The sequence below is a fragment of the Melopsittacus undulatus genome, chromosome 10, assembly GCF_012275295.1.
Source record: "Melopsittacus undulatus isolate bMelUnd1 chromosome 10, bMelUnd1.mat.Z, whole genome shotgun sequence".
Classification (NCBI taxonomy): Eukaryota; Metazoa; Chordata; class Aves; order Psittaciformes; family Psittaculidae; genus Melopsittacus; species Melopsittacus undulatus.
Genome location: NC_047536.1, coordinates 31891885 through 31914558, shown reverse-complemented (window position 1 = coordinate 31914558; position 22674 = coordinate 31891885). Strand labels below are relative to the sequence as shown.

The following is a 22674-nucleotide window of genomic DNA, read 5'->3' as shown; positions in this document are numbered from 1 at the left end:
CTTGCTTTTAACTTGTTCCTTCTGCAGAGACAGCCAAGGCCAGCACAGTGCCACCGTTACCTCCCATCCCTCATTACATGGGCTGCATAAGGAACCTGGTGCTTAACCAGAGGCACATCAACCTGCCCCGCACCGGGACTGTCAGGGGCTCCATTGGCCTTCAGGGTTGCCCCGTGCTGTAAGTAAGTGCGTGCACCTCCGTGTACAGCCTCACACCAGAAAGCTGCACTGCTCCTGGGCCCCAGACATCACCTACTCGATTGCATTAACCCTGGTCAAACACTTGATCTCCAGTGACTGCAGGCGCAAGTCGGGGGGACAGAAACCAACGAGGGGTCACAGATCCAAGGGGAAGGTGGGGAGAAGGGGGCACATTGGGGACATCTTTCACAAACACAACCAAATAGTTGGTGTGGGCTCTGAGGACAGGTTCCAGTCCTTCCCTGGTGGTCAAGCATCGGCAACAGGACTTGTGCTGCCGCATGGCTCATAGGAAGAGCCCATCCTGTACAGATCGTGGGCTGAAGCAGGCAGCAGCCGTGCATCATGTCCTAAACCCTGCTCCCTTCACCCCACACTCACAACGCACATAGATTTAGTTCACAGAACACTTGAGGCTATTAATAATAGTCACAGACTGTCTTCTGCTGCAGGCTGGAGCCAGCTTCTGGTTTATAATAAATGCAATTAGGACAAACTGGATTAATTCCCTCACTTTGGTGTTTCTAAAAGCAAGGACTCATTTAACCTCCCAGCTGCTTCAGGGCAGCCTCAGTTCACCCACCACAGCTCCAGAGCTCTGCAAGGGGGAACATGGACAAGATTCTGCTCACAGAATTAGCATTGGCTTCCACATTGATTTATAAGGATCAAAAGCAAAATAGAAAGGAACAAAATAGGCTGAGGGAGAGCAAAAGACCCAAAACTCACTGTGACTGCAGCTGCGTTCAGCGCTGGTAGAAACACTGACTAAAGTCCTGATGTGTGAAGCAAGAAGCTGTTGCTTGAAGGGGAAGAAATAGAGGTTACCTCTGAGGCTGGTGGGGTGCAAGGGGGGCCCTCAGCCCTCACCCCCCCCCAGCATTGCCTGCTCTGCTCAGCCTCACTCACCCCTTTGTAGTGCAGTCTTCACTTGACCTTTTTCTCCCAAGACACGCAGCTCACTCGTGCACTTACACATCATATATCTATTTGTGTGTGTATATATATCTCTAAGCCACTTGGGGACAACATCTTGCTTCTGAAATGGACTTGTAACTTATATCGTTATATTGTGGGGGGTTTTTTTATGAGGGTAAATATTGTAAAGTGGGTTTTTAACATGTCCATCTTAAACAAATGTAATTATGACCTGGTTTTAAGTTGTAGTATTAAAGATGGTCTTTGTAAATCACTGGTACATACTTTGGAATAAAGTTTTATGTTACTCTCTTTCACTTTACTGGTGAAGAGCAAGTATGAGGCTGATGGAGAACTGGAAGAGGAATAATCAGCACAATAGGGACATTACAAGTGTATTTGCCACAGGCAGCTCCCCCCTAAGCAGGAAGGCGATGAACCTCCTCATATTCAGCCCTGCAGACCACAACCTGGCATGACCAAAACTGGCTGTCAGACAGTGCTGTGTCCTTGAGATGCTCATTGCTCCTATAACTCACAGGGCTCAACCCTTTGATCACAAAGAAATCAGAATGATTCGTCTATCCCGATGTTCAAAGCATCAAAGCTGAACAGCAAGTAACTACTGCAACAAACACAAGTACTGCCTCCATGTGCACGCTAAACAGAGGGAGAAAGAACAGTATGGCAGATAAAGAAAATTCCTTTATTTGTAGATTTATATAAGCATAATATGAAGTTAGTAATCCTACTGCAGTTGCTTAAGTTAGTATCTAGGAGTATCTGTAAGGAAGAGCAAATAACTTAATCTAAACTCATATCTTCCTCTTCGTCTTTCTTGTCCTTAGAGTCTCCTTCCTTCTGGTCTGACTTGACACTGTTCTGCATTGCTTTGGCAAAGGCTTCTACATCTGGAAGTTAAACACAGTAGTTTTGTTAGTGAACCTTGAGCTTTATGAGATGGAGTTCATTGTTCACATGAGGTTAAGCTGCATTACTTGAAAAGTAAATGGTTGCTCTAGTAGGAATCTATTGACACTGATTCAAAATACAACGATCATTTGGGTATCTCTGACATAGATTTAAAGTGCATTTTATGCACTTCACTGTGCGCAGGCAGCCTAAGACTAGAATTATTCCAGGAATGGAATGGATGCTAAAAGCCAACACACTTACTTATTCCAGCAGTCTTACAGCCAACACTCTGTTCACCTATTCCACATGACTCAGTAACAGTTCCCACCAAAACACCATTCCTGGACAAGGGCACTGGCACCTCCAGAGGTTTTTGCATCTCTATCAAGAAAACAAGCCTAAGGCTGCTCAGCAGAGCTCTCTCTGCCTTCCCAAGTACAGCTCTGACACACTCTGTGTCTGCTGGGGAACCCCTGAGCTATGAACCTTCCCATTGCAAAGAAACAAACAGCCCAGAGCCAGCTTCTGCCTGTTACACAGAAGCCAATCCTGACATTCCCATTCCCTGGCTGTGTGCAGTGCACAAACCCACCCCAACAAACCACTTCCTCCTGCTCCCAACAGGATACTCACCTCCTTTATTAGCTGCATCTACTGCCTCTGCAGGTAAGCCAAACTGACTCATGAGCGGGCCCAGCTGTCCTGAAGCCAAGGCAGCACTGAACATGCTCAGTGCCTGTGAAATGGAATCATCAGCATCAGAACCCCCAGTTCACATCATGCTTCTCCAGCATCAGCAAGTAAAAACATTCCCCCTTTCCCAGTCTCCTTGCACAGGAGTCGCTGTAGCTGAAACTAAACCCAGTCATCTTTAGCCACTGAAATCCTGCACATTGATAGACTTCAATCCATCAGTGCAACTGGTTCCAACTGGCCTGAAATACACCAGGTTTAATCACACACAGATTGCCCCGAGTTCAGTGCTAGTGATTCAAGAGGAACAAGGGCTGTAAATGGGAGCATCGTCTCCCTTTAGTTGCTTGAAATGACCTTAGAAGAGACTGCTGCCATGCCATGAATGAATGTGCTACTGCTGTCATCTGCCAGAGTGTTCATAATAAAGGGAAAGGTAAAGCCCAAATCCAATAGTAAAACACATTCTGATCTGTCCTTGGGTAATTGCAGGCAGAACTAGTGCTTCATTAGAGCACATCCCTTCTGTTCACTTCCACTGAGCAACTTCCTACTCTGAACAGTGCCAGGAACCTGACAGAGCAGGGCAAGAGGCCTGGGGAGGAGGGAAAGAAACCTGCACCCCCCATGATCCAGGCACCCACCTGCTGGAACTGAGGAGACGTCAGTGTGTTCTGAATCTCTTCCGCAGTCTGTGGCAGAGATTCCCCAGAGGGGAGGTAAGGCATCAACCGTTCCTGAACTTCAGCGTTGGCCAGGATGGGAGCCATTATCTCCGGAGTCAGAACAGTTGCCAGGTCAACTGGGAAGAAAAGAGGGTTGGCTGTTAGACTGTGCACAACCCCTCTGTCATGTAAGCTAAATGATCTAGTCAGGATTACTGGACATGCTTAGCACACTGCTAGCATCCTTTCTCCCTCTGTCAGTTTTGGAGCGAGAATGCAACTCCTGAAGCAGCCAAGAACAGCACTCGAATGAAGAATCAAAACCATAGACCTTTCAAAGCAAACTGGGACAGGACAGGACAGTAAAACAGCTCCAAAGGGCTCCAGGATCCAAGAGCTGCCCGGTCAGAGCACTGTTACCTTGCTGCCCTCCCGCTCCAGATGGCACATTCATAGTAGCTAAAATGTTCTGGAGGTCACTCAATTGAATGGGCTGTGTTGGGCTGGTGGCTGAGCTGGTTCCATTACCCGAACTGGGCACTGGGCTGGGGCTGCTCACGGACGCAGCCGCAGGAACAGCCGGAGCAGGCGTCACCCGTGTCGAGGAAGTCGTGGACGATGGAGTCACAGCCGCTGACTGGCTGCGAGAGCTGTGGGACACAATCAACACCGTTACATCCCTGCAACAACCAGGGAATTAAAGCTGCTTGTCGAGCCCATACACTCCAAAGGGCTCCTGCCCCATCTGAGAGGCAATAAAGCAGTCCTCATTCCCACTGTGTTTCCCATGCAGTACCCACGGTTCCTCCCACAGAAGCAGCACCTTCACGTTACAAAAGCCCAACCACCCCAGAGCAGAGGGGGCCATACCTCGATGATGAGCTGCTGGTCGGGGGTCCCCCACTTCCAAGCAGACTGGCCAGCCCGGGCCCCGTCAGTGCCCCCAGCCCACCTTCCATAAACACAAGAGGAGAAGGGAGTTAGGAACGTGTTTCCTCAGGGCTCTGCACCTCTCTGCTCTCGAGAGGTCACCCTTGTACCTGAAAGGTATTTGCTAAAATAGAGGAGGAGGGGGTGAAAGACCCAAGACCAACCCCCCTGCCCCATTCTGTACATGAACAGCTCCTATTTTCATGTCCCTATTAGAAACTGCCTTAGAGAGCTGCACGGTTTAGAAAGGACCCGATTTCTAGATGTACACAAGGATAACATCACTTCAGGTTGTGCTGGACATGATCCCTGTACCACAGCCCTCGTATCTCCTGGCTCCCAAAAATCCAACTCTGCTCTAAACTCGCAGGCCAAGGCCCTCAGCACAAGACCAGAGTTGCCACCACTCTCTCCCCACACAGATGGTTTTGCAGCTTCAAACCTAACAGAGATGTGGCAGCAGAATCAGCAGAGAACACTTCACAGGCAGAACAAAGTAAGAACCGCACACAGAGAGAGCGCTCCTGGTAGAGCAGTGATCAGGAAACAGCAGGAAACCAACACAGCCTTAGAACCAACCTCCATATGCAAAGGAAACCAGCAACGAGCCTCCGTCACCCCCACTTCCCAACCAAGGACTCATCACAGCATCAAGAACATCAGCTAAAGAGAGCTGGGGAAAGGCCCAGCAGAGGCGACTTGATCATTCCCTAAATTCCCCTGAGCCACAACAGCCAAACGCTCCATTTACCACACACATCCCATCCAGTGGTTCCTTTTACCACATCTAATTAGACGCACATCCCTACACAGCACCTGCATCCATCACCCACCTGCTGGGATCTACCTGCAAGCAGAGGACAAAACAACAGCGCTCCAACAGCAAACGTGCTCAACTGAAGCTGCAGACCACTGGGGTCAGAGCGAGCACTGGCCACCAGCTCCCCCCTTTGCACAAGGACCTGTTCCTATGGAACCATTCCCAAACACTTCACCCATCAAAGCCCCCACAGCAGCAGGAGGCTGAAGCTAACCCGGCTGCACCCCACGCTGCTCTGATTGCCCTTGCTGGGAAAGCTTACAGCTCCTTTCTTGGAGGCAGAGACCTGAGAGATGCAAACCAGGTGCAAAAGAACAGGCGACTACTGGGGGAAGAGATCCACACATTCACCACGACCACAGTCTGCAGAGGCAAGCAGATGGTTTCCTTTGTGTTACAGCAGTGAGCTTCACGTCTTACAGCTAGATATAAAAGCAAAGAAAGAAGAGCTGCTGAGAAAAAGTGATGAGAAGAAGAGGAAGAGTCTCAGGAGTTGGGAAGCTTCAAGAAGGAAGATCTTTTCCAAACACATCCTAAAAAAACAGAACCTTTCAACGCTAACACGAGATTTGCATCTGAGCATCGACCGACACGAGAGTTGCATCCGAAGCTAGAAACAGACTCTGGAGCTTAAGCACAGAACCTCAGTCACTGCCACCTGCAAGTGGTCCTTTGCCTGCCTCCACTCGAGGGTCTGACCTCTCAAAGTGCTCTGCTGGGCTTGGAGCACGGGTGGCATCAGGACCAAAACACAGCAGGAACTACAGAACCTCATCCCCTCAGGAACACAGCAGTGATTCACCCGGGAGAGAAAGCCCTGACCCGAGCCCTGCTCCTCTGACCAGAGGGTGCAGAATTCCTCATGAGCTCCTTCTGCTTCGCACACAAATATTCACTGGATCATGGGCAACGTGAGCAGCTCCAGGGCTCTGTAACTGGGACGTTCACTGGGAACGAATCCCGAGTTCCCAGCCCCTGCTCCAGTGAATATTTAGGAGGAAGAGAAGGGGTAGAAAAAAGGAGAGGAAAACAAAAGGCAGAAGATTCAGAGGAGCAAGGAGCAGAACCGAGGTTCTTGCAGATCAAGCCCTAAGATGAGTGCTGGGTAGAATGTGGCACCCTCCATTTCCTGCACCATTTCCTGCCCCTCAGCTCATCTCTGAGGCAGGGAAGGAAGCGCTATTCAAACCAATGGCACTGCTTGAAAACAGTGGCAGGTAAGATTTAACCTGGCAGGAGAAAATACCATTTTGGCATAAAGATATTAAAGCATTTTACCAAGTCCTCCTAAGCCCGTTGGTCCGATCAGCTGCATGAGCTGGTTATGGCTCATGTTTCCAAGAAGGCTTTGCAAGCCACCCTCACCTAAAAACAAAAACATTCTGAAACACAACATATTCACATTGGTTTGGTTTTTCACAGCACTCCGGCTCAAACAGCAGGAGATTAATTGGCATCACATTCTGCATGGAAAAAACAGTTTCAAGTGTTTACTGATTCATGATGCTCATAAAAGATAAATGCAACTTGGCTTCATAAAGAGGTAAGACTCCAGAGAATCCACTGGAAACACAGAGATTCCTTCTGGCAGCCTTAACTTCCAGCCTGAACCTGTTTAACAGCCCACTTTATTCTGCTAAAAGCATGTTTGCTGCTCTTAACCCTGTCCCCAGCTCACCCTCCACAGCACCAGGAATTGCTTCCTACGGAGCTGTCAGTGCTCCTCCTCAGTTAAAACAAAAGCCTCCGACGTGTGGGAGCAGAGAATGGACTGTACCTCCCAGTGCAGACAGCTCGTGGCCTCCGCTCGCGTTTCCACCCAAAGCCCCAGGCATTGGTGGGTTGTTGAGGTACTCATTCACTTTACGACAGTGCTCCTCGTCCTTGTCCGTCTTCGGCTCCTGTAAGAGAGTTGCTCCTTGGTACGAGTCAAACTGGGAGGGTTTTGTTCCAAGACCTTTGTTATCGACTTCCCACAAACCTGCATCCAGAAGAAGAGGCGCTTGGATCCTGCCTTGAACTTCAATACATACACACGGCCTGTAGTGCACTGAGGCACCCTCTTGAATTCACAGTCATCGGGAAAAATGATCAAATCCTGGAACAGAGGGCAGCAGGTTGAGAAAACACATGAATGTTCCCTCCAGCTCCCCAAAGACAGAGGCAGGGTGTGCTCACAGCCCAGGAACCAACCCTATCCTGGGCTGCATCAAGAGGAGCATGACCAGCAGGTCGAAGGAGGTGATCCTGCCCCTCTGCTCTGCTCTTGTGAGACCTCACTTGGAGCATTGTGTGCAGTTCTGGTGTCCTCAACATAAAAAGGACATGGAACTGTTGGAACAAGTCCAGAGGAGGCCATGAGGATGATCAGGGGCTGGAGCACCTCCTGTATGAAGACAGGCTGAGAAAGTTGGGGCTGTTCAGCCTGGAGAAGAGAAGGCTGCATGGAGACCTCCTAGCAGCCTTCCAGTATCTGAAGGGGGCCTACAAGGATGCTGGGGAGGGACTGTTCATTAGGGACTGTAGTGATAGGACAAGGGGTAATGGGTTAAAACTTAACCAGGGGAAGTTTAGATTGGATCTAAGGAAGAAGTTCTTTACTGTGAGGGTGCTGAGGCACTGGAATGGGTTGCCCAGGGAGGTTGTGAATGCTCCATCCCTGGCAGTGTCCAAGGCCAGGCTGGGTGAAGCGTTGGGTGCCATGGTTTAGTGTGAGGTGTCCCTGCCCATGGCAGGGGGGTTGGAACTGGATGATCTTAAGGTCCTTTCCAACCCAACCATTCTATGATTCTATGCCCTCGACCCTCCCCGCACCTCCTCCCATGTGCTCCTCAGAGCAGAGGGTTCACTGTGCCAAGCCACACTGGTGCTCTTGTCCCGATTTATCCCCGAGAAGCCCTTTCAGCAGCGGCACAAGACAGCGCTGACACACGCAGCCCCACACTCACATCCTCCACGTTGCCCGAAGTCCTGTCCTTCCAGCAGAAGTGAATGAGGGAGTCATCAGTTTGCTGGATGTAAACGAGGCCTTTCCTCTTGTCCGGGGTCACGGTGCTGCCTTTCAGGGACATCTTCCCCGCCCGGAATTCCACCAGGTACTTGCTGGAGGAGCCGCGGGAGCCCGGCACCAGGCTTGGAAACAGCGCTCCTGAAGACATCCTGCGAGGGGAATGAGTGCAGGGCGGTGAGAGCCCTGCCCGGGACCCCTCTTGACATGAAACATCCACCGGCACCGAGGGAGCTGCACAGGAGGGAGCAGCCCCAGGGGCTCCAGAACTTCACGTCCAGAGGAGGTGGAGCAGGAGCCGGGCAGGGCTCCGCAGTGCAGCTCACGGCACCGGGTGGGTGCCTGCACAGCCACCGGCGCTGCTCTAACGCCAATCTTCGGGGAGGAGAACCCGGGGCTGCTCAGCGCAGCGCGGCCCGGCCGGGGGCCTGGGCCCGGCCTCCCGAGGGCAGAGCCCGGCAGCGGCCGCAGGTGGAGGCTCCGCTCGGGCCGCATGACGCTGCACTCGGGCTGGGCTCGGCCTCCGCTCCGGGCGCCCCACGGCACCGGCCGAGCCCCTCACACAGCCGGGAGCGGGGCCGTAGGGGGGGGGGGGGGGGGGGGGGGGGGCGGCAGCAGAGCGCGGCCCAGCCCCGGCGCTCCCCGCCCGCACCGAGCCCCAGCCGGGCCCTGAGGCAGCCTCCACAGAGCTCCCCCCCCCCAGCGGGAGACCCTGCTCCCCCAACGGCCGCAACGAACCCTCGGGCCGGCCCCGGCGAGCAGAGCCAGGCCGGGGGATGCGGAGCGGCCGCGATGGAGCCCGGGATGGAACCCGCTCGGCCCGGTCCGGTCCGGTCCGGTCCGGTCCGGTCCGGTCCGGTCCGGCCCTACCCGGTCCACCCCCCCCACACCCGGTACCTGCCGCTGCCGCCGCCCGCAGGCCCCGCTCCGCTCCGCTCTTCCTGCCCCTCGCACCGGAACCCCTCCCGCGGCGGGGCGGGGCCTGGCGGCACGAGAGCGCCGCGGCCGCACCCGATTGGTCGGCGCCGCTGCCAATCACAGCGGCGGTGCCAGGCGTCCCTGCTGTGTCACGGCGGCGGCGGCGGAAGATGGCGGCGCCGCGCCCCGCCCCGGGTCACGGCCGTACCGGGGGGGGGGGGGCATCGCGGACCCGGCCTCAGGGGCCTCGGACCGAAACCGCGGCCCCGCTGCCGTTCGGAGCCGGGTGTGCGGCACCAGCGGCCGCCGTGAGGGGCGCGGAGCCCCCAGAGCAGAGCCCTGACCCCCCCGCTGAGGGACACGGCTGGGTTCGGGCAGGGAAAGGCGGATGAAGCAGGAATAAACAGGGATAACGGGGCTGGATGGTCCGGTTCGGGCAGGGAGCAGCTTCCTGCCCTCGTAACCCGGATACCGGGAATTCCGCGCATGCCGGACGGCGGAAGGAGCTGCTCCCCGTGCCTCCCTTCCCCAAGCCCGCAGCCGCCGATCCCAGCTAACCCCAACCCGGAACGAGGGTGAGGATGAGTAAGGCTGAGCCCCTTCACCCCCCGCAGGCAGCCGAAGGAGGACGAAGGCTCCAAGGAGGTGTTCAGAGCTCTGCCCCCATTTAAATCACCTTCGTCTCATCGGTGCGGCCACAGACGGGGCTGAACGAGCCCCAAGCCACTCCTGCCCTCGCAGGCTCAGCCTCGCACCAATCTCTGGTACCATGGCGAGATCCAAAGGGTGTTCAGTGTTCATTATGGCTCCTTCCCCACGGGCTCCTTTCCAGGGCTGTATCAACACAATCCAACACCGGCATCGTAGAGACAGTGTTTAATCAAGTTATAAAAGTGACATTCTTTCAAAAGGTGCAAAGCTCTTCATGTCCTGACACGGAAACTACTGAGGCGAGACCTGCATGGGAAAGAAAAGGTGGTGGTGAGAGCATCGGGAGGCCCAGGGGAAACCAAGCCCAGACCTCGAGGCCGGGAGGGGAAAGAATCTGAAGTGTTGGCAATGAACAATAAATCAGAAGAATGGGTTTGGAGCGAGGCTGAAACTGACCTGAAACCCTCAGAAGGGGAGGAGAGGGTAAGGACACCACCAATGGAGTGCTCCTACCATCGAAACCTTCCCAGTTTCATTTTAAATCCTAAAAGGATCCTGTATGGTTTGGATGAAACCATTGGTTTGTGCTTTCATCTAATGACAAGGCTTCAGGGCTTTGAGCTTACACCATGAGAGATGCCAACCTTGCACTTCTTGCAGAGTACTGCTTTAACAGTGACTCTTCCTCCATTCAGGCAGGTCCTATGCAAACACCACTCCACCACTGAACATTCAGGTAAGCTTTAACCTGCCAGGAGGTGTTAAACAGGAATCCTTTCAGTCTCTGCCTCACAAAGGGCTCCCGGTGCCACTTGCAGCGGGTTGGGAAGGGAGCCCCATGCCTGGCCACTGAAGTTCATCTTTTCAGATAAAACCATGTTTTTGTGCTGTCCTGCAGGGCTCAGCAACGTCTGTGTAAGAGCCAAGGGGTTCTGTGCTCACGAGGAACAGAGACAGCCCCCTGAACCCCATACACCAGCTGCGAGCCCCGGCACCTGCAGCCACACAGGCTGATGCATGGCAATAGACCAATGCTGCTAGGACCAGGTTCCAGACTGCCCTCAATTGTTACAGTTTCTCCTGTTGCTGCAGTGAGGACAAGACCCAGATCTCCCCCACATTTAGCGTTATTCCAACCATGATGTGCCTGGCTGGCCACAAACGCATCTCTCCACAAGTCACTCCCGTCTGCTTCTTAATCCTGAGGCTGGAAGAGAAGCCCTTTCATCATCTCTCTGGCTGAAGCCACATGTGTCCTGGACATCAATCACACCATGAGCTCCTCCAGCTGCTGGTGCTTAACACCAGTGATTGCTGAATCACTGAGACCTCACGGCTCTCTGCAGCCACTCTCCATTTTACCTGGGTACTGTTAAAAACTTGGATAAAAGCAGCAGCAACATTAGGATTAGCTTTAATGACTGGACTTATTTCTTCCAGCTTCTGTCCCCCCTCACCCCTCCCAGTGTGTTCTCACTTGCAGGACAATGAATGCATCGATCCAGTCATCCTTGCTAGGGTTGTATGGCTTTGACGGTTTGACATGGAACAAAAGAAATCTGACTTCTTGACATCACGTGCGCACAGAAAACTTGTAATAGGTAGAACTCTGTCAAAGCTGGAAGTTGATTTCTGCTTTTTCACAACATACAAACCAGACATGACCTAATAATGAACGACATGCAGACCAAAACGTCCCCAGAATATGAACCTGTGTGGCTACAGACACCAAAGTGCTTCCAAAGAGTTTAGCCTAGAAGCATACATAGCGCCAAAGCTGCCAAAGGTAGTGCAGAAGATTTAAGCCTCCCAGTGGTAGCAAGCAATATATTTTACATTGTAACCACCTCGACATTCCTGCAATTGCTTCCGAAGCTTCTGGTAGCTTTAGAACAGCGTTTGACTTCAGAAAAAGCACAGTTCTTAATGCACCCTTCCCTGCTCTTTAACGTATGCTTTATGTAGGTTTATCACAGGTATACAGTTTAATGCTCACAGTGTCCCGAGGTTGTGAAGACTCTGTAACAGACAACTACATGTTGGGAAGCTCAGGCTGGGTTTTGTTTCCCAGAGTCAATCCATTATTGAATCATACCGAGGGGCCAGGCACTGGTCCCCCCGTAGTGCTACATACCGGACTGAGCTCACATGCATCTCTCCACGGGGAGCATCCACAGCACTAGATTTGATCCTGCTGGTACAATGTTAACTTTCATCCCGGCTCCAAGTTCCAAAAACCTTCAGATTCTTCACTATTGTACTAAGTAACAAGGATATATATCTCTATTTTATTTAGGTTATGTAGTTCTCAAGGATGTTATGTGCTCTACCGGGTACAGCGAATCTTCCTGACAAAGAAACTAAGGAGGGAAATGAAGAACCAAAAGGTGCCTTTGAAAATTAGTGAAAATATGATGATTTCAGGTGCAGCTTTATGGACAGAAGGCGACAGTATCTCGATATTTGGCAATCCAACATTAGTGCTAATGAAATCCTTGATTGTTGACCCATAGACTTGGTGTTAAAATTGACTTAGAAAAGCTGGTTTTCACTATCAACAAAACCAGTGACTGGCTTGGAACGAACTCTAGGAGCTGGATGTCCAGATGAGATGAGCGATGGGTTCTGTAACTTCAGTATATGTCTGGGCAGTCTGAGAAATTCCTATCAAAATAGCCACCTGAGTAGAGCCAATCTGAAGTCCCAGTGTAGGGGTTAGTGCCTTGATGAAACCATCTGGGAAACAAAAGAAAGGAAAAGGAAAGAAACAAGGAAAAAGCAAAGAGTGAGCAGTTATTAAAAGGGGGGAAACAAAACCAACTTTGCTTCTTTCCTAAAACACTGGGAAACACACTGCTATTTGTTATTAGAAAATGAAACCTCTCAGGAAATAGCCTGAGTGTGAAAAATAAGGCATGAAACCTCCTACACAGTTATCACCACCTTGTAAAGCACCTTTTCTGGGATTATTTTTAACAGAAAGCCAAGGAGGAAAGAAAAGGCTTTCATCCTGTCCCACTGCAAATAAAAAGAACACTGATACTCCAGCTTAGATTTTACTTTAAAGGAATGCCAGCTCCCTTCCACAATCCTTTTTGTATTCCTGTCCAAACAGGAAGGAGCCTGCTTCTGGGGAGCTGTACTCTGCAAGAACAGATGCTCCCTTTTTAGCCACGTTGACTGAAAACAATTCTCTGTTTTCTGGAAGAGATTTTCAAAGGCATTAACTGGAATTAGGCTGTAGCTGCTCCTCGAGGCTTTGGGAAGAGAACATCTCTTTGGAATGTCAGGAAATCACAGGAGCATCCCAAAGTTCTTGCCTTTGAAGGAAGCACCTGCAGGAACTGGCCATGAGCATGCATTCGACTGCAGAGCATTGGCATCTGTGTAAAGGAACCAGCACGAGCAGGCTCCAAATCACACATCACTGATGCATTGTGACAGGGAAGTCACTCAAATATGCAATAGAAAAAGCAATTTCTGAGGTATCCAAGGCAAGAAGTCACAAGAGTGAAATAAAAGGCCTCAGAGGGCCACCATGTCTTACTCAGCTGCCAAAAGCTGGACAGGACTTGGTTAAAGAACAGATGAGACTTCATGTTTTATTCATTCTAATACAAACATGACATCTGTAGGCTGTAGAAAACAAACCCAAAGAAACCCAGCACTACCACAGTACTTCATAGACAGGTTTCAGCACTTAACATTGGATAACGTTGTCCTGGAGAAGTTATCAGCAATTTCGACTTCCAGCTACATTATATAGTTGTTGACCCAGCAAATTTGCTTTAGGTGACATTAGTGCTGCCATGCAGGAAAGCAAACACACCGTCTTGAATCAACACACCTCAAGCAGCGCACCAAACCGTTCCAAGCATCAAACAAGTGCCCAGCTTCCCTCCCCTTACCGTGTGTGCCACTCCACCTCATCCTTCGCACGCTCCTTGCGAGCAGCTCTCTGCTTCTCCTCTAGCCTCTCTTTTTCTTTGCTAGCCACATCTAACAAACACATCAAGGAGAGATTGGTTACTTGGCAAAATGGAAACAGAAATGCAGAAAACAGAAGAGACTGCAGGGAAATGAAATACAGTTCATGTAAGCAAGAGAAAGCATTTGCTGTACAAAATCTCACTGAGTAACAACAATCTTGTGCACCAAAACCTCTCAAATGTCATTTCAGAACAGTTGCTACTACAAACACAGTGTCAGAAATGACATTTGGGTGGTTTATCTCTCAGAAACACTGCAGGAAAGAACCCGCATTAAGCATAACAGAGAGTGTGACTCTTTCACTGTTTGGCCATGGGTTTTGAGTGACAAACACCAGAGCACGTCTGTTCACCACATGTCTTTCCAGACAAGCTCCAGAGCAAGAGAGCATGCCTGCCAGTTTCCCCCCAGCTAGCAAACGTGCAAATACACCCTGACAGAGGAAAGCAGTCTTGGGATCCACTCTGGACACATGTTCTGGGAGAAAACAGACATTGTTCAAATGCATGTTCATTACCACAGGGTGAAAATGAGTTAAGGCTGCTCTGGGAATGAGAAACGGAAGACTTGTATCAGGAGCTTCCCACCAGCCATCCCTCCCAAGACTTACTAATGTGAAAGCATCTCCTCCAGCAAGCACGTACCCATGTTCCCATTTTCCATGTTTCTGATATCTGGACGTAGCCGGCAGTCAGTGGGAGCCAATATCGCTTCCATGCCCTTCTCCAGCTCATTGAGGCTCACGGCAAAACTGGTGAAATTGTACATCTGAAAAGCAAACCAAAGGTAACGCACAAGTTCCTTCGGCAAAGTGGCACTGGGTGCCCTCCACTGAACAGAGACAATGGAGCTTCCAAGAGGAATTGCTGAGTCAAACCTTCCCGCACTGACTGCCCTGGAATCAAGGTTAGGCTCGTACAAAACCGTGTTTGGAGGGGAGGGACAAGGAAAGGCAAAAGAAGGGATGGAAATCACAGCTTTGATTTTTTAAGCACTTTGCTTCAGAGGATTAACACTGATTTTCCTCCCTACCTGATACATAACAGAGTGATTTTTATAAAGAAAAACCACCAACACAAAAAAACCCAAACCAAAAAACCACCGGCACCTAAAGGACCACAATCTCTTGTTGAAATCATTGAAGTTAATGTCCAGCTGCCCAGTGACTGCATTTTGGAAGCCTGTCTTTTAACAGCAGGGTCAGCAGAGGGAATGTGTTTCCCTGTTTTAGCCACACAAAGTGCAAAGATCTCACACGTTCACCCACGCCACCAGGCCCCCTGCAGTCAGAGCATGTGTTCCTGCTACCAGCTTTGACACAGCAGTGATGCTCTCAGCGCAGGATCAAAGCACAGAGCTTCCTGTAGTGTAATTCTGCAGCTGTGGCAAGAACTGCCAGAGCCTGTCGATGTGCATCCTAAGGTCAGACGCTTCAACAAGGTCTCCCTTCAACATCTCTCATGTTCCCTTGGATAAATCACTAGCGACAGCGACGCACAGACTGATTGAAACGGTTACCTGGGAGGAGTTGGGTGGCCTACAATTTATTCTCCAAAGTAATTTACTGCCTGGTATGAACTGCACCGTGTCTTGAACCTCTGGCATATCATCAGCCTCATCATTTTCAGATTTAATAACATCTTCACTCTGGAACAGAGATAACATTTGGCAGGGGAACAAAAGGAAATGGAACAGTTTCATCTAGAGCTCTGCAGTGACTGTTGAAGAATCTGTTCCAATCTGAGATACTAAACACTCTCCTCACTGTGTATACTGATCCTCTCATTCTTATTGTAATGTCTTGCTCCTGATGCCTCTGAATAGTCTCCCACCAAATTGAATGTCTGTTTATAAGAGCAAACTAATGTCTTTCAGAAGCCTTTTCTGTGACTTGCATTCTATTCCATGCCATAGCTTCATGTCACCCAACATGGTTATTACTCTTTCAGGTTGAAATAAGCCAAGACTGCAATTTATATCAGTTCTCATAATGGCCTGAACTGACAAATAGGATGCGCCCGCTTGTGGCTACTGCTTCATCATTTGCAAAAGATGTGGATGTGCAATTAAACCCAGGTCTGCCCTTGTTTCAGACTGATTTCCTATGATCTAGATTCTAGTAACTATCATCACTGCCATTTCTCTCACTACAAAGACTGTGCACTTACGTTCATAAATACAATACCCTTCCTTCAATGTTCCTTTGTTACCAGATGCACTGCTATAAGGCATATCTGAAATCAAACCCAGTATTCTTCAAGAGGCTGCTCTGATGATCTGAGAGGCTCTGCCTGTTGCAGGACATAGCCACACTGTGGAATGTCAGAGGATTTCACCATAGGAAACCATTTAAAACTACAACCACCAGAGGAAAAGTTTAAGGCAATAACATCCTAGGGTGACAATGTCAGTTTCCCTCCCACACACCCCGCTTCCTACTTTCTTTCTGCCTCTCTGACACAACCCATTTATTTCATTCAAGAACACTCTATTAAATTAAGCAGGGCCTGTTATACACTAGAAAACAGCCCCATATGGTTAAGAGACTAATTTCAATCGTTTGGTTTGAGTAGTCATTATTTAAAAAGACTCTTTTAGGCTACTTTCCATGTCAACATCTGGTTTACTGTTAAAAGAGTTCCCCATCTAAACATAGATTCAACAGGAAGGAAGGAAGGAAAGAAAGAGTTGATTTTTGTAAGATGAACAGAACCTTATTATATAAAGAAAAAAAGTCAAAATACAAGCCTGTACCATGATGGAATCCAGAGCCAGAAGCAAGGCCTCTGGATTCTTCTCATGTGAAGGCTTTTTAATACAAGTTTAAGCTTCTTAACATTAAGAGTGATTAGATTATGTTTCATTTATCATTTTCAATGAACAAGCAGAGTCTGCAAGGCCCTGTTGACATCAGGAAACCCAAAAGTCTTCTGCTGCACCATGTAACGCTGAGGCTTTGGTGGTAACTCACCTGACACTACTCACATGTGATGGAAAAACCCCGCATGTTTCCAGCCCCCCCCCCATTCTCTTGGCTGTCTACATCATACAGTCTAAAGGGCTGCATCACCAAAACCCATAGCTGACTTAAACTTGGAATTATTTTTAATGCCCAAATCCTAGTGTTCTTACATCTGGAGCTCACAGTAGAGCTGCTTTCCCTATTCAAAGGCTGGACAACATCAGCTTGGGGCTGATAACCGATGACTTCTCTTTGACAAACTTCCATCAGACACCATCATCCTATGGGCTATCTTCAACACCAGCAGCTCACACTAAAGTCTACACGAGTTCAAAGTCCAAAGCCTTCTCACAGGGCAAGCACTGCCCACATCCAACCCCTACCAAAAGACAGACTGGTTTAACCTTCCATCACCACCCAACTATTTCTGTACAGAAGATGTTTTCCTCTCATTTCTCCTATTTCAGGATCTTTTCTCCCTGAAGAAGCCTGGACCTTACCTGCTTCGGTTTCTTCTGCTCACCACCTCTCTTCTCATTCTTTTTGTATGTCTCATATGTAGTGGGGTCAGTGCACCACAAGCATTCTGTCCACTTGCCATAGATCACACACAGCTTCTTTCTGCTGCAGAGAAAGTAAAGGATATTTAGTTTTCTTCCTTTACAAAGCCTTCTAAGCCAAGACATACAGATTCTGTTCTATATTCAATACACAGCTTCCTACTTTGTTGTATTTTACTTGTATTTGCAGGTGTCTTAGAAGCCAGATACTTGACAATGCAAAGAAAAGGTTTCAGCTTCTTCCAGTCTTTCTGGCATTCAGCTGTGCAGAACACATCCTCATGACTTAGTCACATGCTGTTGACACTGTCAAATGAGTGTGGGTGCAATAAACCCCGTAGTTTACAATAGAGAGACTCAGGCTCAAAGAACAAGTTTTGGTTTGATTAAAAGTTTCTCATAACCACACTGTTGTTATTTTAAACTGAATACTGGAATTTTCAAACACTAGGTTGGAGAGTTTTCTCTAATAATTCTTAAAATAATCATCCTAAAACCAAGGGAGTTCAATACTGACAGAGAGAACAGAAGTGCATTACAATCTGTGTTGCCATGTGCCAGTAACTCTGCAGTCACATCAACTGTGGCCATTGTGCCAGCAAAAGAAACGCCTCAGTGCTCAGAAAGAGAGAAGCCAAATGGCTTTTATCACTTACTTCTTGTCCTGAATGTGTCCCTCTACTCTGTGAAGCTCTTTCCCAAACAGTCCACATGGTTTAAAATTAAGGACACATTTATCTCCAGTGCTGCAGAGGAAACAAGAACATGCTTAAAGCAGCAAGTCCCTAAACACTGGCAAGTTCACATTTTTACCTTATTTAGCCTTTTTCATACAGCTGTAGTTAGCTGGGGGTAGTTATAGTACTAGCAATAAAATGGAATGCAGCCTTGTATACTATGTAACTCAGGCTATTAGCACACTGCACTTCAGATTAGCATCTATTTACAGCTAACTGCAATGAGAAATGGCTTTTACAAGTCACCTACACAGGAAAATCCAGTGAAGTGCATTCGAAAGTTACCTCTAAACTGCATCTCAAAACTTCTGCAGTTTACAAGCATAAACCAGCATTATAGTTCAGCATCTTCTTTGCATGGAGAGGTACACATATGTAAATAATCTCACCCAGTGAGGTGTCAAGCCAAGTTTCTATGTGAAGCACAAACGCACTATCATGGGGGGTTTGTGCAAATAGAGGAGAGAGGATTTAGATTTGATACTATGAGAAGTACCAGAACAACAGCCCTGCTGGATTAAATCTCCATGACAGAAAAACGTGTAGAAATACCAGTTTACACAGAATCCTCTCCCTCATCATTACAGGAGGTCCTTTAGAGAAGGTAAAAAGCTTTGATAGAGGCAGTTGGCAGAGCAATTGATATGCTCCAGCTTCACATTACCCTACTCTGAAGTCATTTCTCTGTGCTGTACCCTTCATTTAAGACATTCTCTATTATCAAAACTAAAGAGACTTTCAAAACCCAACCACAGCCAACATGATGGAGGTTCACTGCAAGCCTCTGACAATTATTCCATTTAATGGTTCTGGAGTTTAAATTTAATCCCTGTTCTCTGTCAATAGGGCTGAATTTGAATGGGGAATTAACAAATACACATCTTTGCATCCCATAAGTCATCAAGCCTTATGCATTTTCATTAGTATTATTATGATACTAAGTCCAGCCCAAGGAATAGATTGCATGTCAGAAGTAGGGGGGGGCAGAACTATCTGCCTTGTAGGGACTGTTGCATGGTTGCTCCCTTTACAAGCCAACCCTCAGCTTCATGCTCAGCATTACCTGTGATTTACAATCTCTACTGTTCCGTATTGTTCTAACCACAGTTTACCGATAATTACATTATGTACACAACAGGTTGGGTTCGTCCATGTGTAAGCTTCATTATGTCTGTAAAGAAAACAGAAATAAATCATTTTCTTGTGCTTGAGCTGGAATGTAAACCTGGCCTCAATTCTGTTCATGGCAGGGCAGAATATTTAGCACTCCTGTGACCAGCCAGCAGTTGAATTCATAACTGATGATAAACAGGCTTTCCTTTATGAGCCAACAATGTCTGTATCTAAACATCAGTGCACGCTGATACAGTGATACCCCTTTATTTTTCTTCCTTCTCACAGCTGAAACAGTAAGCTGCTCTGCTTTTGATTACAGATTCCAGCCCAATGTAAACACCTTTAATAATTCATCTTTTTCATTTACACTTTTAAAGCTGTCTGTGATAAAACATAATACTCACAGGAGAACAGACTAACTCCTCATAGCATCTTCTCTTCAACTACTGCTGCAGCACTGCAAAGCTTCTTCCAAAACCTTTCTTGTAAACCTCTATCATTATCTAGAGTGCCTTTCTGTGATAAAGAAGCACTGAATGTGAATAGCTGAGTCTCCCAGCAGAGAGGTTAGTCACTACCAGCTCTGACAAAGGCAGACACTCCTCAAGGGCTGGTCAGACTAAGGCACTTGAACCATTCTACAAACACCGAGTGCTAAAGGGCTTTTGAACCTGGAGAGTGTGGCAGGAGTCAGTAAACTGCATACAAATACCCCACAAGTTTGAGGGAGGGGGGGGTTGGTTATTGTTTAACACCAGTAGGACTCAGTAGCACTATACTCAAGCTTTGTAAACATGACATTTGAAAACCCCATTCATTACTTAATTCCATCCTTTTGCCAAAGATTTACTGAGAAGAAAGTGCAAGAATTGAAGGATTTTCCACTTTGCTTCTGTCTGGTTTAGTATTTTGTGAAAAGCTTCACAAAGTTGAATTAACCCTTGAAAGATTCTAACCCCCTACAAGATATTATTCTAAAAGTGGTCAAAATGTTAAACAGGGCTCCAGGCAGCACTAGGCTCAGCACAGTCAAAGCCATCTCTTCTCACTCATCTCTCCATGCTGGCAAAAGAAATGCTAAAGTTACCTGGCTGGCAATGAATCCATCTTAGGAAAGCTTGCAAACCCTGTTTTAATACAAAAGATACAGAAACAAGCAGTATCCTCTTCGCAACAAATGCCTTGCACTTCTACTTCCAATAAGCATGGACAGAACACTCCTATTTAAAGTTTCCACCCAGTCTATAATTTTCTAGCACAGAAGAAAAACAGATCATAGAATCATAGGATAGTTAGGGTTGGAAAGGACCTTAAGATCATCCAGTTCCAACCCCCCTGCCATGGGCAGGGACACCTCACACTAAACCCTGCCACCCAAGGCTCTGTCCAACCCGGCCTTGAACACTGCCAGGGATGGAGCATTCACAACCTCCCTGGGCAACCCATTCCAGTGCCTCACCACCCTTACAGTAAAGAATTTCTTCCTTAGATCCAATCTAAACTTCCCCTGTTTAAGTTTCAACCCGTTACCCCTTGTCCTGTCACTACAGTCCCTAACGAAGAGTCCCTCACCAGCACCCTTATAGCCCCCCTTCAGATACTGGAAGCTGCTCTGAGGTCTCCACGCAGCCTTCTCCAGGCTGAACAGCCCCAACTTTCTCAGCCTGTCTTCATATGGGAGCTGCTCCAGCCCCTGATCATCCTCGTGGTCTCCTCTGGACTTGTTCCAACAGCTCCATGTCCTTTTTAAGATCATTGAAGCCTGACTGTTTTCCACAGCAACTTTTCTCCGGGCATACTTTAGGACAATGACTACTCATCAAGTAGGGGAAAAATTCCAGAACCCCCCAAATTCATCCCACCAGCCTCAGCACACAGCTTCATTCATTAACTACTTGACACCTAATGCTGCACAGCGTAAAGCAAAACACAAAACACTCATGAACAGTGCTGATAAACACTTGTTTGTGCTGGAGCAGTGAGGAACAAGTGTGTTTCCTAATATGTGTTTTGCTAACAGTCATGGTTAACCTAAATGCAGTACTTCGCATTGACTTGCAATTATGCTTCCTGAACAGTTACTTGTTCGCACGAGCCCTGAGCAGGTTTCAGACTCCTCAACCCAAAAGAATGGGATGAATCACAACACTGAGAGGCTCAAAATCCGATTTCCACTTCTGCTGCTAAGTTGAAGCAATTATTTAAAGTAAATGCCTTAATGGTTTATATTCCAGTTTAAATCTGTGCCCTGTAATTTGATTAGGCTGAATGGGACTTTTAATAGTCTTCTAATAAAGGCTTCTCTCTCAAGCAACAGACTTTATTTTTGTCCCATCTGCACTAACATTCATAGTTCCTTTCACATTCAGAAGAAATTTCTTTTATTTTCATTACCATTTATATCCAAGGCCAGTTCATACTTTTGTAAGCTTTGGGAGATTCAATGCCAGCAGCTTGAGAATTAACCTATACCTTCAAAGGAAACTACAGGCACAGTCAACGCTTGATACAGCAGACAAGCTGACTCCTTACTGAAATCAAATGCATAGAAACTTCCCAAGACAACATTTCAAACAACCTTTTGGGAAAGCTTTCAGGAAAGCCCCTTTCAGTGCTCAACTGCGGAGTAATTTTTCTGCAGCTATTACCCTGTGTATCCTTGTGTCCTACTTGGGAAAGGTCGAGAATCATTGTGCCACCCAGGACACAAACCAACTGACACAGTCTCATGTAGTTTATGAGAGACATCTACAGCTACAGACAAGCCTGGGAGCAATCTGGAAAGGCATTCTCGATCTTAGTGGGAAGGTGATCATACACAGGCAGTTTGAAACAAGTGACAAGGCAATCCTAACAAGTTCCTCACCTTCCCTTCCCACATGGAACAGCTATTCTGAAGGTGCAGTTCCTTCCACACAATCAAATCCAACAATAATATATAAGCAAGACGAGCTTGAATAGCCCAGTAATAGAATTTTCTGTCTCTAAATCTGACATGCCTTCACAGAACTGGCTTTCTGTAGCATTCCATTTTTAAGAGCTACTACTTTTCACAGTGGAAAAGCTGGCTCACATTGCTGCAACTGCACAAGCAAGATATAACTTAAACAAGCAAAGCCCTGAAATGAAGCAGTTAAAATCAACTTGTAAAGAAACTCTTACGACCTCTTCAGCAAGATCACCACCTATGAAAAGCCAATATATTCAAGTTAATGTCAAGGAGATCAACATAAAGCTATTTACTTCTCATACTCACTTCAGAAGCTCCAAAGTAATTGTTCCCCGGGGCTCTGCTTCTATACTCTTTCCCCAGAATTTTAGTTTGGGATAGATTGATCCATGAAAAATGAAATCCTTATTGAGGCCTTCAGAATAAAATGCACTAATAGGCGGGTGGTGGCTGACTTGTTCCGATATAAACCTAAACCCTAAATCCTCCCTAGAAACAACAAAAAAGAGCATTAAACAGTAAGTAGGTTTTTTAATGTTACAAGAGAAAAGAGTAACACAGTGCTTTAAAAAAGTGAAGGATTTTCAGAGGAAGCTGAAGTGAGACTTTTCCAGTCCTATGACACATTCACAATGAAGTGA

The 22674-nt window shown here is 47.8% G+C and overlaps 3 protein-coding genes across 5 annotated transcripts in view; 1 reads left to right on the top strand and 2 right to left on the bottom strand.

The window, feature by feature from the left end:
* Positions 1-1436, top strand: part of LAMA5 (laminin subunit alpha 5) — an 83033-nt gene extending 81597 nt beyond the window's left edge. For both annotated transcript variants that reach the window (XM_034066586.1, XM_034066585.1), the window contains exon 80: positions 28-1436. In XM_034066586.1, the coding sequence (XP_033922477.1) occupies positions 28-182 (155 nt within the window). In that variant the 3' untranslated portion in view covers positions 183-1436. The remainder of the gene's footprint in view (positions 1-27) is intronic.
* Positions 1437-1804: 368 nt separating this feature from the next.
* ADRM1 (ADRM1 26S proteasome ubiquitin receptor) lies at positions 1805-9150 on the bottom strand. The gene is made up of 10 exons (XM_034066764.1): positions 9047-9150; positions 8091-8301; positions 7124-7240; positions 6920-7043; positions 6421-6507; positions 4263-4344; positions 3813-4042; positions 3372-3529; positions 2668-2770; positions 1805-2030 (listed from the first exon to the last, which is right to left on the bottom strand). Exons 2-10 carry the CDS (start codon positions 8298-8300, stop codon positions 1924-1926), a joined length of 1218 nt encoding a protein of 405 aa, XP_033922655.1. The 5' UTR covers position 8301; positions 9047-9150; the 3' UTR covers positions 1805-1923.
* Positions 9151-9928: 778 nt separating this feature from the next.
* Positions 9929-22674, bottom strand: part of OSBPL2 (oxysterol binding protein like 2) — a 36342-nt gene continuing 23596 nt past the window's right edge. Inside the window, exons 6-13 of one of the 2 annotated variants that reach the window (XM_031046969.2) lie at positions 22340-22522; positions 19031-19138; positions 17887-17976; positions 17171-17294; positions 15227-15355; positions 14353-14476; positions 13627-13717; positions 9929-12454 (exon numbers count right to left, since the gene is read on the bottom strand). In XM_031046969.2, the coding sequence (XP_030902829.1) occupies positions 12352-12454; positions 13627-13717; positions 14353-14476; positions 15227-15355; positions 17171-17294; positions 17887-17976; positions 19031-19138; positions 22340-22522 (952 nt within the window). In that variant the 3' untranslated portion in view covers positions 9929-12351. The remainder of the gene's footprint in view (positions 12455-13626; positions 13718-14352; positions 14477-15226; positions 15356-17170; positions 17295-17886; positions 17977-19030; positions 19139-22339; positions 22523-22674) is intronic. The other variant, XM_034066743.1, reaches the window with a different exon arrangement.

Excerpts from the sequence above, each read along its gene's own strand:
- ADRM1 (XM_034066764.1), bottom strand. The coding sequence starts at position 8,300 with ATGTCTTCAGGAGCGCTGTTTCCAAGCCTGGTGCCGGGCTCCCGCGGC. Across the intron at positions 7,241-8,090 it reads CTTCGGGCAACGTGGAGGAT|GATTTGATCATTTTTCCCGA; the intron begins GTGAGTGTGGGG and ends CCTCTGTTCCAG. Across the intron at positions 2,031-2,667 it reads AGATGCAGCTAATAAAGGAG|ATGTAGAAGCCTTTGCCAAA; the intron begins GTGAGTATCCTG and ends TTTAACTTCCAG.